Below are 14,456 nucleotides of genomic sequence, written 5' to 3' on the forward strand. Positions count from 1 at the left end.
TCGTGACTGGAGATGCTAAGGAGTCCAAACCAAAGTCCAAAATTTTGTTATTTATTTTAGGAATGTCTAGAGGACTGCTGTTTCACTGAGAGAGAGAGAGAGAGAGTAAGAGAAAGCAGGAAAGCAGAAAGAGAGACAGGGAAAGAGAGAGAGAGGTAGTCATTATCAGAGCAGTAGGCCAAGTCTGCAGGCTTGCTTTGCAATTTCTATTTAAAGGGGAATTCCACTGATTTTTCTTATTGTTAAAATGTAAACAAAGTCATCCAGAGTGGTTTGGTATAAAATGTTCTGTCTAGAGAAGCTGACCAGGTCAGACTGGTTTACAGTGGTGGTGATAGAAACCAGAAGTCTGAAGAGTTTAATGTCTCTAAAAGCTCCCTCACAAAAAGTTTTTACATTAAATGGTTATGAATCCACCACCTGATGCCTGAGACATTGTTCTGTTACAGTTTTCACGTCACGTTTTGGGCTACAGTGTACTGTAAAATCTATTAATGGTGGAGATACGCATGCAGGGTGTTATAAGGCAAAGTAGTCTCCAATTAAACTTTTGTGTTTCTAGATTTTGCACACTTTTAACATCATCAACATTACATTTAAAACTAAGAACACACGTGTCGGTTCACTGGTGGTTTTAAATAAAATGTCTGTATCTGTGTTGTAGACATCATGACACCTGGTTCCTGTCTCCACTGCTGTAAAGAAGTCTCAGTCTGAAAATTTCTCTACTGTGAACAATTTCACATCACACCACTCTGAATGACTTGAATTACACATACATTTTGAAAAATTTGTGGAATTGCCCTTTAAGTAGCTCCTTGACAATGTAATTCACAACCTTATTTCCAAACAAGATGGAACACAGTGCAAAATGTTAATAAAAACACAACACATCAAATGTTGAGAATAAGATATTTTATTGTTTTTTGAAAAATATATGCCCATTTTGAATTTGATGCCAGCAACAAGTTTAAAAAAAGTTGGGACAGTGGCAACAAAAAAACAAAAAGTAAAGTAAAGTTGTGTTATGCTAAAGAACACCTGGTGGAACATCTCCCAGCTAATCAGGTTAATTAGCAACAGGTCAGTAACATGATTGGCTATAAAAAGAGCATCTCAGAGAGGCTGAGTCTTCACAAGTAAAGATGAGGAGTCACCACCCTGTGAAAGACTGCATGAGCAAATAGTGCAACAATTCAAGAAAAACATTTCTCAACATAAAATAGCAAAGAACTTGTGGATTTCATCATCCACAGCAGTGTTCCTCAACCCTGGTCCTGGAGGTCTTGCACATCATTGCATTCCGTTTTTATTTACATTATTTTGCAGTGTCCCAATTTATTTGGAAACAGGGTCGTAGTTTTTCTTTTTATTTTTTAAACCTATTTATTTACTTATGTTCACTCTTTAATTAGTACCCTTAAATGTCTGCATGACCGTACCTTATTTTGTTTAAAAAATAAAAATCTTACATTGTTTAACAACGTTTTCAAGTCAGTTCCCCGTTCACGTGCACTCTACCTAGTGTTCTAGTTGTGTGTTCTACTCCGAATGGTCTTTCTAGTGCACAACGCAAGCGCACAAATTGGAACACAGCCCTGTATTCGAAATCAAACGTATTAGCTTAGCTAGCTCGCTGGCTGCGAGTCTACCGCCCGTTTTAGCAGTTTTAGACTCGTGATTTGCACTAAAGCTTCACGAGTCTGGGATGAGTTAGCACACTACACTTGTTTAAAGGTATCTCTACACGAATAATGCAAGTTTTCGCTTGGTATTTTTCGTTGTCATCGCCCTTACGTTTGTTTTCCTGAAATGACGTTGTGAATAAAGTTCGCCGTTGGGGCGCCGGGGAGCGTCTCTTTAGCGAGATCCTCGACAAAGAGCCGAAAGTGAGGGAACTGCAGCTGTGGTGCCGCCGTGGCGCAGGTCAGTGTAAAATTAAAGGCGTACAGTGGTCTGTTCGGGAGGGCTTTGCGGTAAAGTCGTTGTGTTGTGTTGGTATTAGCACGACGCTAATGTCAGCTTCTTATTTGTGAGCGTCTTGTTCGAATTTTCCAGTTCCACCTTAAATGGTGCAGCAGTTACGTCCCACTGCTGCACCTTTTAAGGTGGAACGGGAACATTCGTATAAGAAGCTGTCGAGTAGGAGAAACAACTTCAGCTTCGTGAGTTTAGCGCCGTGTTTCTGACCTCTCTGATCTCCAATGCACAAGTGGAGGACTGTTTTTGGGGCGTTAGCTGGTGGCTGACCACTGAAAACATGAAGGCGAGTTCACTCGGCTGTTTAGGTCTGCAGCTCTCATGGCTTTCACATTTCATTTTTCACATTTTTTGCTGAAATTTCCTCTCGTCTTGGTTGTGGAGCAGGTTTCAGCAGCCCCGTTGAGCACCGACGTAAACAAACTTCTCTAACTTTGTTTTCTGATTGAAGTTTGGTCAGTTTAAACCCATATTTGTGCTCCTTTTGAGTAAAACCATTGAAAGCATCTCCATAAAACTTCAGTGCTCCGGAAAATATCCAGCTTTTTAAAAAAGCATGGACATTCAGGAATGTTGAGTGTAACAGTACCGAAGAGAAACTGCTGAAAAAAGACCATTAAAACCTTCTGGTTTTGATTTCTAATGGGAATTGGCTCATCGATTATTATTAGAGACCACTAGTTTCCTGTAGGACCCCTTTAGATCCCATTAAATGCATCTGGAGTCAGTCCCAGTACATCTGTTAAACCATTAGAGCCGTTTACACTGTAATATTAACCCATCAGGAACACACAGAACATCATTACTGACTAGTGAACTCCACCAGGAACCAACAGGCATTTTCAGTGGTTTCTATGATTGTTATTCAGCAAGGTGTAAAATCGGATGTTTTTATTATTCTCATCACTATTAAAATATGTTTTTAGCGTGAAGACTTAATGATCCATCAGTACCTACCCGTAGGAACCATGGCTAAGAGGACAGGGATCCACTCAGGGCTGTTCGATTTCAGAAATTTTCGATTTGACTCAGATTACAAGTGATAGAATTGATTGAGTTGATTCTAAGAGTCAAGTCTACATGATGATTCACAAATCGAATCCGAAAACACGCAATGACTTATTAGGTCTTAGAAAGGTAGTTTGGAGTGCTAACTCTAGCTCAATAAACCTAGCTGACTATTGGTCATTAAAACACACCATCATTAAAAGTTATGACTAGTAACTTAAAGCTGCACTATGTAAGATTTTTTTTTTGTTCAGAAGGAAAAAAAACATGCTATGGTGTGTTTGTGGTGCTGCGAATTGCCCCGTAAAGCCAGAAATATTAATACTATGTAATACACAAAAAATCAAAAAGATCATCTGGTCTCAAATGCAAATAAACATCATACTGATGAAGATATGATGACTATAATAGATAACTCACTCACATCCACGGATAACTGGCCCTTCACCATGTTTTGATGAGTTCTCTTTCGGATGCTCTTTGAGTGCACTTGCAATCATCAGATTCATCACTTCCATTCGAGGAAGGAGTCTGGAGCACAACCTATGTTATAAAATCTAAATCTACACGCTGCATGCAATTACACACTGTCACCAAACCCCCAAAACGTACATAATGCAGCTTTAAATACTGTCTGGAACCATGATATCTTGAGTTTTATCAGTACCTCCCAGCACAAATATATCAGATACAATAATAAATATTTTGAAATTTGAAATGTCAGCATCACCTACAATTTCTTTTACAGGTGGCTAAATCTTGTTTTTCAGTGCGTAACGGAAAATAATAATAATAATAATAAAAAAAAATAATGAATAGCTGTAATAGTAGGTGCTACATTGTTAATGCATTGAATGATTAAAAAGTTAGTTAAGGTTATATTTGGTGCCTCACTGATGCAGTGGACCACTGATCATTGAATCAAATTCGAAAGCTTCTTGTCGAGTCTTGTTAAAGTTCATTGTTCATAGTGCCAGTTCTCTGGCTGTAGATTATGCCTAGTCTTCTGCAGTGGCAACAGTATTTCACCATTAACAATGCCACTTAGTGTGGGATTATAGGCCTAAACCATAATCTGGGTTTTGGAAAGCGAGTCATAATCATTCGATTTTTCATACTAACTTAGCTTTTTTCTCTTTCACAGAACAAGGGTGTGATTAGAACATAGGACACACAGTCCACCGCCAAGGTTCACCCAGCCTAAGGTCCAGCAGAAGGATGGAGGAGGAGGAAGAACATGCCGAGCCTCTTTCAGCGGAAGACTATGCTGCCGAGGCCTTGGCAGCCGACATGGATCCGTGGATCATATTCGACTCCCGCAAGACGCCTAGAGCTGAATTCTTCAGCTGGCTGGAGTCCAATAGGCCTTCTCAGGTCAGTCGTTTCGGAGATGGAGAAGGAGGCCTGGGGCCTGTAGGATGGATAGCCGTATTAGGACCAGACCATTGCCCAGTGCATGCAGATGTGACCGGCCTCCAGGAAAGCTGGGAAAAGCTGTTGGCCAGTGGGCGTCCAGTCACTTTCCAGACCATCAAGGAGCTGGCCTTGAATCATAACGTGCTCTCGGGCAAATGGCTAATGCACTTGGACACTGGCTTCAAAGTGGACCGCGCCTGGGAATGTGTAGCTAAAGCAGCCCTGGATGGAAAAATCTCATCGGTGAAGGTAAGCCCACGAGACCCAAACTCAGACACCAAGCACGTAATCTGCGTCTACAACAACAATTTTGCGGACGAAGAGCAGGTGATGCAGCTGGACGCGGCCATACGGGCTGCTGGTGTCAAGTGTCCGCTCTCTTACAAGCCGGACGTCTACACGTACCTGGGAATATACCGCAATAACCGGTGGAAGCTGTGTCCCACCATCTACGAGAGCAAGTTTGATCTGGAATGCGTGCCCAGACGCTCGCATATCATCAATAAAGTCACCAACTTGGAGGTTACATAAGGTTACAAACATTTCTACTAATTCCTTAAAGGGGAATTGCACAGATTTTTCAAAATTTTGACATAATTCTATTGTTGCAATGTAGTCACCTATAGAGTGGTTTAATGTGGTTCATTGTAGAGAAATGTACCAACTCAGATTTCTTTACAGTGGTGGTGATCGGAACCATGGGGTTGCAATGTTTACAGCACATATACAGTCATTTTATTCTGCTCAAACCAGTGTCACAGGAATCAGGCAACATATTTGTAACCATTTTCACATTTTCTTTGTGAGGTAGAGATTTTAAATACATAAAGATATTAAACAAGATAAAGTCTTCAGATGCTCTTGGCTCCTGTCACCACCGCTGTGAATAATTCTGACTTAGGGAATTTTCTCTAGAACAAAGCTTTTCACATCAGACCACTCTGAATGGCTGTGTTTACATTTCAGTGATTCAGTTGTGTGGAATTATGTGGAATTTGGAAAAACAGTGCAGTTTTCCTTTAAAGAACTACTGCAGCCTTTAACCTAATCTCTCTCTACCACATCTTTAAGCATATGGTCAGTCACCACAGACAAGCAGGTTCTCCCTTGTCTAAATGATCTGTGGTAATCGGGTATGTCCTGATGTGGTCGATGGAGATCTGGTTAAAAGTGCTGGAGCTCCTTCAGTGAGAATACATTTCAACTGCAGTCTGGTTGGGTGGAAAGCGAAAGTGCTTAGACTGACATCACCTATCCAGTGATTAAGGGTAAATGGCGAGGAGAGGAAGGAGCTTTTGCTTATTGAATTGAAGAAGACTGAAGATGTCTTTAGTGGTTGTGGATATCAGGTCTGTTCTCTTTCACTCAATACTGCTCCACTGACTTTCTGTTTCTTGAGTTTATATTCTGCGCTGGATTTAGCACCATTTTGTTGTAACAGACTCTGCTTAACTCGCCACCTGTTCCTGCAAATCACCGGCTGCTACAGTGCAAAGAAAACCCAAAATTTGTGTTGAATTGTTAACAAACAAGCACAACTCTTTTTCTTTCACTAAACTGTTTACTGCATTACTGATTTCGTACTGTACAGTAAATGGTAAAGTTACTGTACGTGAATAGACTCTGAGCTGAATGGCATCTGACACTAGTTTTGTTTAAGGGCTGCGAAAAAATTTGTGTTTGAAAAATTAATTCTTGTTTAATCTGAATAAAACTGTTCATTTTGTTTAGTATGTACTTGAGTATGTGTGAACATGCCAAATAAATGGTTTGATTGTTTTTTTTTTTTTGTGCGAGTCTATACGTTAAGCTTCCTATACTGGAGTTGACCCTGTGATCAGAAATCACCGTGGTTATATTACATTACTTAATATGTATCATCTCCAGTTAATCCACTGTTAATCCACAACGTAAACTCAAACAGCAGTGAGTGCTCTGACGACCTTTTGTTCTGTATTTTGAAATATTGTATGTTGTTGCCGTTTTATAAACACAACGAGCCACTCCAGGCTGCGTTGCAGTGATTTAGCCACAGTTGAAGCTGCAGTCTGGCCTAAATCTGGCTTTTAATATGTTATATGTCATGTTATGCAGTATTCTGTAGCATCCTTTGGCCTCGTCAGTTTACTATCGATTTTGTATGCTTTTTGGGTTTTGGTTCATCAATGTTCTCTCACTACAATAACCAGCGTGCATTGCACAAATATATCAAGCATTGGGAACCCCTCCATGGTAATAAAGAGATCCTGACTGCTAACCTAGCCACTAATGTAGAGGATAATAAATAAAGGTGATATCTGGTTTCCCAGCAGAACTCCATCATGTATCCACCCCTAAAAAGTGCTTCTACTTTTTTTAAAAGCCCTCCACCCCACACACACACAACCGGATCAGACACAGCAGTGCTGCTGGAGTTTTTAAACACTGTGTCCACTCACTGTCCACTCTACTAGACACTCCTACCTTGTCAGTCCACCTTGTAGATGTAAAGTCAGAGACGATAGCTCATCTCTTGCTGTACAGTATGAGCTAATCATCCTCTAGTCCTTCATCAGTGGTCACAGGACGCTGCCCACAGGACACTGTTGGCTGGCTATTTTTTGTTGGTGGACTATTCTCAGTCCAGCAGTGACACTGAGGTGTTTAAAAACTCCAGCAGCACTGCTGGGTCTGATCCACTCAGACCAGCGCAACACACACTAACACACCACCACTACGTCAGTGTTACTGCAGTGCTGAGAATGATCCACCACGCAAATAGTCCCTGCTCTGTGAGGGTCTATGGGGGTCCTGACCACTGAAGAACAGGGTAAAAGGGGGCTAACAAAGTATGCAGAGAAACAGATGGACTACAGTCTGTAACTGTAGAACTACAAAGTGCACCTATATAGTAAGTGGAGCTGATAAAATGGACAATGAGGGTAGAAACAAGGAGGTGGTCATAATGTTATGCCTGATCAGTGTATTAGATATTTTGATTGCTGAACATATAAGGCAACGTAATCAAAGACTCATTCTAAAGCCTGTTCAATCAAACAGATGGAAAAAAAATTGGAGAAACTGAAAAAGAATTTATCAAGCAGAGCAGACAGATTACAATCTACACACACTTTTTTTTACATGTTGGTGGTAAATTATGTAGTTTATGTTTATAAGAACAGTCAGTATAGATACAGTTCAGCACTCTGAATGCTATGACAATCTCTGTTTGGCAGCTCCCCTTATAATCTCACCACAGGAAAACAAAGAACTGTTCAGATTTAGAAGTTACTTACACAGATTTATACTGTAATACAATGAAATCAGTATCTTTCTTTTTGCAGCCACAGTCTACATACATTCTGACATTCCCTCTTGGTCAATAATGATGTTTCTGCTGTAAAGCAATTAGAGTATTATGTACAAAAGCTTCAGTCCGATTGGATTTACAGGAAAAAGCATATAGAACATTTGAGTATATGACAGAAACCAGCATTAGTCTACTGCATTGCATTAAAATGAACTGTAATAAATTCTCTTTTGTACACATTTTCATCAGGCACATTACAGTCCTACCCAAATTTACTGGCACCCATAAAATTTTTAAAACAAGCAAAACCTTTGGACTATCACACTGTTACTGCAATGAAATACAGGCTAAAAAACCTTCATTTTTAAGAACATTTTCTAATTTAAGTGACCAATTTCTCAATAGCACAAGATTTCAAGATAAAGCCAATAATAAACTGCCACCCCACACGTGTGTGTGTGTGTGTGTGTGTATTTACCAAAATATAGTATTTCCCATTTGTATCTCATTACTGCAACAAACAGCCATTAAGGTGTTTTTTTCTGTGCTACATAAAGTTTTGTTGTTTTAGTTTACATAGAATATATCAAAGAAAAGAGAGCCAACTGTTAAGAGTAACACAAACCCACTTCTGTCCAAGTAAAAAAAAGAAAAAAAAAAAAGAAAATAATAAATGGATAATGAGAAACAAGATATGTGGGTTCACTGTGGTAATGAGAACTGGGTGTTCTATATATATATATATATATATATATATATATATATATATATATATATATATATATATATAAATAAAAGTGTATATAAGTTTATACTGTACCATATACAGCTACCAGAGACCTACTAATTCTATGAATATTTATCTTCGTGATTCTGACACTCCTATTTTGGACATGATTTAAGGCAGTTTACAGTGACCTATATATTTTGGGGCCCAAGAACTAGTAGTTGCATAGCCTTTGCCAACTGACTGCTATCAATGATTGGAACAGTTTGTTAAATTTATGCACATTTAAACACATATTCGCATTTAAATTGATATTTCTTACAAGAAAATGCTGACCTTCACATTTTTGTACTTAGTCTTTCTCTTAAGAGAAATGGTAAGAACACCTAAGGATGCCAATAAAATTGGGAACTGTAGGTAAAGGAAGGCAAATATGATGCAAGCTAACTCTCATTTTATCCATAGGCACTGTGTGATAATGTTGGCAATACTGCCATACTAAGCATCATCCGAGAAACATATCTAACAAATATGTATCACAGCAACGTTTCACAAGTAAACACCCAGCCACACACAGGAAGAATATTACCATGATTTCTATAAAAAAAATTTTAAAAAAAGCACCAAATAAGAGGGTGACTCTTTAAAACCTTGATGAATTTGCAAACAGGGTCCCAGAAAGTCCATAAAAGTAACAAAATCCAGATTTCACTATGGCATTAATTGGAAATCAAACTCTGAAACCCTGGCAAACCCAGCCAAGGCTTCAAGCCAATTCTCACAGGTTGCTTAGGCAACCTTCCGAAATATTGTAAAGGTGTAAATAATGCAAAATAATAACAAACGATTGAGGCTGGCCTGAACACCACGTTGGTTTTGGTTTCTCTATTAAGTATTCAAAAGTTGTTTTTTTTTTTTTTCAATTTCAATTTTTTTTTCAAAAATTGTAGCTTAAACTAAGCCTAATGGCTTTTAGTTAGAACAGTTATTGTTTATATATGGAAACTGAATTCCATCCATCCATGCCTTGCTGTACTTAAAACACAGAGTGTTTTAACCTCTTGAACTACAGGCTTATTATTTAGTAACTAGTCAACCCCAAGTCAAAGCAGAGTTGTTTTTTACCTTGTTAGCTCACATCCACCGTCATATTATGCACAATTTATTGTATCATGCTAATTAAGAGACAAAATTCTTGGTTTCCTGTAACTGAAGTGTAGTGACTTTTGCCTGCTTTAAAAATATTATTTTTGGCTGTGTCATCATGCACTGTTCAACAGAGCAAAGCAGGGAAAAAAAACAAACAAAAAAAAAACATCGTTTTCCTCCCTGATACCGTGCTTTAGTCTAAAATATGTGATGATATGGATGGTCCAGGATTACTGTTGAGATGAGATCAGACCCTTCCATGTTTTTAAATCATTGGTGACAAACACAACTATATTGTGAACGACTAAACGGCCAGCGTTCCCTAAAGCATTACGCTCAACACTCCCTCTACCAGTTAAGATTGTCTAAACACTACGATGCTTATGGAAAACTGGCTGTGTGGGCTGAGTAACGAACTTTCTGATTGGATCAGATTGTTTTCTAGCTGCTGCAACTAAATAAACACAAAGTGCTTTTATCACCCCTCCTCCCCCCAAAAAAGGCATAATATTTCATATATTTTCATATATGACTTTCTTTTTATGTAAAAAAAGGATTCTGGATTCTGTGGCAAAATGCAACTCAAAGCAAGTCTCTATGTCTGATCCTTCTGAAGTTATCAAAGAATATGTGACACATGTGGACTTAATATTCAGGTAATGTGTAAGTTGACATGTAAATGACGTGAGAGTGAGGAATTTAAGTGTGGGCCTACATGAGACCATAATGTTTAAGGGGTTATGCTGAGTGTGCTGATATTTTAAGCAGCATATACGTGAAGTATACAGTGATGTCGCGTAAAATTATATGCCAATTTAGTTTTGCCATTTAAATTGTGCGTGTGCTATAATGAGACGACAGCATACCTATAAAATTGACACAGCGAATTGCTGATACATGCCCTGTTCACACTGCCCCCTTTTCTTCTGGACAAATTTAATGCAAATGAGCTGAGCGGCAACCAATCAGATTGTTGATATGTGGTGGTATAAATTATTGTAATAGTTTCTGCACATATTTTAACATTGGGCTTCTAAACTTGCTTGTGTTTTTTTGATACATCCCCGAAGCAGCCAAGCAATTTGGCTTACTGTAATAACGCAGTGGTACCTTAAACAGTGCACAGCTACTGCAGGTTTTAAAACATAAATAAAACGCCATATTTTTTTAATAATTACTTTTAGCAGTTGCAATCAAACTATGCTGAAATCTGTGAATGCTGCGGCCCCCTCAGCACCTTCACTTCCAGTGCCTCTGCTCCGAGCAGCTGTGGCTTCACAGACTTCTCAGGGTTTCATTACACTTACCAGAGCAGGTTCAGTACCTACTACTGTAATAATCGTTTTCCTTTACATTTCATACAGTTCTAAAGAAACGCTCAACTTGGTGGACCTTCATTATGTACTAAAGTCAGTATCACACGTTGTTGGTATCAAATATTTTGGGTATACAGCTGATCAAGAACAAAGTAATTAACTTCTCAGTGGCTAAATAGATGGTGTCCCAGATTGGTGTCCCAGCTCCAGAGGCACTATGATATTTTCACAATATAATATTGTGTCAAGTATAATTTCACAAGATTTGAAAGAGTAATTTCCCATTAGATATCCATTGTTTTAACACCTTGTTTTTATAAAAATAATTTGAAAAGAGAAATGAGAATGTGAATCTGCCTTGAGGAGTTTCATCTTCAACACGGTCCTCTCCAAGCACTTTGTGGCTATCCAAATTTGTTGGTCAACCTGCACAGGCACAGGGAAGAATCTATGCTATATTACACAGGACAAGAAAACCGGGGCTGGCCTCATTTTCTCGTATTCCGTTTCCTTTTCCCTTCTTGGAGTTTGGCTCTGTTCATCTTTGAATGATGCCTTCTTGGCAAAGAAATCACAAATCAGACTTGATATAAGGATGAAGTCGATTGAACAGTCAGATGTGACAGTATAGAACAAACAGGTCACACGTCTATAGTACCTAAGTTGGATGTCCAGACAGAAAGCTGACCTGGCTGCCACTGTTAAAGATGGACAGGAGGCGATCTTCGTCCATGGAGGTTATCACATCAATGTCGTCGAAGCCTACAGGGCCAGCGGAAACAGGCTGGGCGTTCGCCATCTGCTCGCTCTGCAGCAGGTTGACGATGCTTGGTGGAAAATTCATCCATGTAGTTGCATTGTTTCCCATGTTATTCCCCACCTGATTTGAGCCATTGCTTGCCATAGTGTCTGCGGCTGGAGTGGCCGTTGAACTGGCAGAAGCAGAATTCCCAATGCCGGACACTCCTTCTCCAGCCAGGACACTCTGGCCCAGCAGTGCTTGGAAATCTTCAATGTTGATGTTGTCCACGTCTGATGTCTGAGCTTCAGAAAAGCTTGGGAACTCTGGGAGATCAATGTCGTCCGGGTGGGGTTCCTCCCTGAAGGGCGCACCGCTCTGGGTATTGAAGTTGTTCTGGATTTCTTGGGTCACTGAAACTCCAGTTACATTACTTCCAGGTCCGTCCCTCCTGGCACTATTGTCAGCTTGTTCTGGAGCAGACTGAGGGAAACTGCTGAAGGAGAAGTCATGGAGGTCGGAGAGATTTACAGTGTGGAAGTCTTGGGAAACTGGCGAAGGGGCGGCCGGAGTAGCTGAAGGCACAGTCAGACTGTTGAGAAACTTCCATGTATCTCCAGCAGAGGGTGCTGGTGTTGGCTCTACTTTAGGCTGAGCGAAAAGATGACCCGGAACAGCGCTGAAAAAAGGCTGAGTCTTCACTGCAGGAACAGACGACGCAGCCACTGCACTTACCGCTAGAGGGAGACAGAAAGAGGGGTCCCGAAACAAATTATTTCAAGTGAGCGGCTTTGTCTATCAAAGAAACCAAAATCTAGTTTTAAAAACTCTACTTAAAAAATAGGGCAAAGAAAAATTCCTTAAATGTTGGTGAGTTACGATAAACTAATATGAAATTAATCAACTATCATAACCCAGCAGCTTTGTCTATATACTTCCAACCCAAGTTTGTTTTTTAAAGATATACATATTCTGATTTTCTGACAGACACAGAACATGAAATATTTCCAAACTATTTTTACACAACAAAGCACAGCCCCACACCAATTTTTTTCCTTAAGCAAAAAAAGTTAAGGAAAAACAGAAAACATTTCGAATTATCATAAACCTGTGGCCAGTGGAACGATTACATCAATTCAGTTCAGGTTAATTTTAATTTGTATTTCCTAACACTGTATCCCAAAGTAGCTTGTGCAGAAATGTGGGTGCAGCCCCCTTATGTGTCACGAGGGAGACAGTGTCAAGAAAAACTTCTTCCAGATTTTAAAAAGCACAGACAGACGTAACAGAAGGTGAATGGAAGTGTATTTACCTGGAGAAACATTTGCGGCAGTTGAAGGTTTAGGAGCTGTAAATGTCCGTCTTGCGGTATTGTACGGCCTTCTGTCGGTCATGGGAGCTAAACAAATAGGCACATATTCAATACATTTCCATTACTTTCAGTCAGCCAAAAATCGCAATATAAATACATATAAAATTATTAAAAGAAAAAACAGCTGCCTATTTAAATAACATGGAATCAAAGTGCTACATTGAAAGTAAAAGGAGACTAATGAGTCATGCATGATTATGCTGCTACATTTTGGTACAGGTGTAGCAGCATTCTCATACAATGCCAGTATAATTGGCAGTACGAAGCCGATTCCTAAAACGTAGGCCAGTTGGTAAAATGCGGAAAGCAGTGATTTGGAAACTCTTTTACAGTAAACAGTAAAAAGAAGAGATATTTAATATTATACCTTATCAACACATTCCAAAAAATCTGGGACAGGGACAATGTAAGACTGGAAAGTTAAATACTGGGAAAACATCCACTTTGGAACTTTCCACAGATAAAGAGGTGAATAGGTAACAGGTGATGTCATCATGATTGGATCACCACATCACCGCTTGAGAATAGTTTGGATAACCCAGGTCAGTAAACACAGTTTGTTGCTGCGTCTGCAAAGGCAAGTTAAAACTCTGCTTTGCAACACGTAAGCCATATATCAACATCCAGAAACACTGCTGACTTCTCTGGGCTAAACCCCATCTGAGATGGACTGACATACAGGGGAAATGGGTGCTGTGGTCTGACGAGCCCACATTTTAAACTGTTTATGGAAATAATGGACATTGTGTTCTCCAGGCCAAAGAGGAAAAGGACTATCCCCATTGTTAAAAAAAAGGTGGGGGTTAATATAAGACAGTGATAAACATGCCCCCATCCTAACTTTTTTGGAACCCATTGCAGGCAAAAAATTTAGAACAAGTGTATATATGCAAAAAAAATTAATTTGTTGAAATATGAAATATCTTGCGTTTGCCCTGTTTTCAATTAAATACATGTGAAAAAGGCTAATCATATATAAAAAGCATTTTCAAATCATCGGTATACATATGACCAGCCCTTTTTTTGTCTTTTAGGGCAAACACTGACATGAAAAAGTATTTCCCCTCTTCCTGATTTTCTGCGGTAGTGTTAGAGTGTAGAATTCACCTGGTGGGATGTTGCCAAGTTTGAGATTCTGCAGCATTCCTTCTGTCCGCTTCCTTTTCTCCACCAGCCTGTACTCATCTGCTCATCAAACAGTAAACAGACAAAACATTTAGTTTGTTTTCAGCGTTTTTAGCAAGTTATTCAGAAACACCAACGATTGTCAATCGTTTAATCGATGATTAAAAGGTGATTAAAAGGGCTCTTCTATTGTTACAAGCTTGACACTGTTTAAGGTAGAAGAGCCCTTTTAAGTACTATATAGAACCCTTTTCAAAATGTTCTATACTGAACCATCTACAGCATATTCTCCATCAGTCTGAGGAACTCTTTCATGATGCAAAGAGCCCTTTAAT

The 14,456-nt window shown here is 39.3% G+C and overlaps 2 protein-coding genes across 4 annotated transcripts in view; one reads left to right on the plus strand and one right to left on the minus strand.

The window, feature by feature from the left end:
* Positions 1-1,593: 1,593 nt before the first annotated feature.
* Positions 1,594-6,826, plus strand: cunh11orf68 (chromosome unknown C11orf68 homolog). Of its 3 annotated transcripts, none has more exons than XM_036583188.1 (2): positions 1,594-1,926; positions 4,133-6,826. In XM_036583188.1, the coding sequence occupies exon 2, from the start codon at positions 4,207-4,209 to the stop codon at positions 4,933-4,935; it is 729 nt and encodes a 242-aa protein (XP_036439081.1). In that variant the 5' UTR covers positions 1,594-1,926; positions 4,133-4,206; the 3' UTR covers positions 4,936-6,826. The 3 variants fall into 3 exon arrangements, with proteins under 3 accessions (XP_036439081.1, XP_036439082.1, XP_036439083.1); XM_036583189.1 differs by having other exon boundaries at positions 1,594-1,737; XM_036583190.1 differs by lacking the exon at positions 1,594-1,926 and adding an exon at positions 1,942-2,266.
* Positions 6,827-9,318: 2,492 nt separating this feature from the next.
* The window catches only part of rela (v-rel avian reticuloendotheliosis viral oncogene homolog A), a 35,746-nt gene continuing 30,608 nt past the window's right edge, over positions 9,319-14,456 (minus strand). The window contains exons 9-11 of the mRNA XM_036583191.1: positions 14,104-14,181; positions 12,937-13,023; positions 9,319-12,361 (exon numbers count right to left, since the gene is read on the minus strand). Of these exons, the coding sequence (XP_036439084.1) occupies positions 11,544-12,361; positions 12,937-13,023; positions 14,104-14,181 (983 nt within the window). The 3' untranslated portion in view covers positions 9,319-11,543. The remainder of the gene's footprint in view (positions 12,362-12,936; positions 13,024-14,103; positions 14,182-14,456) is intronic.

The sequence above is a fragment of the Colossoma macropomum genome, unplaced genomic scaffold (assembly GCF_904425465.1).
Source record: "Colossoma macropomum unplaced genomic scaffold, Colossoma_macropomum, whole genome shotgun sequence".
NCBI classification, from domain to species: domain Eukaryota; kingdom Metazoa; phylum Chordata; class Actinopteri; order Characiformes; family Serrasalmidae; genus Colossoma; species Colossoma macropomum.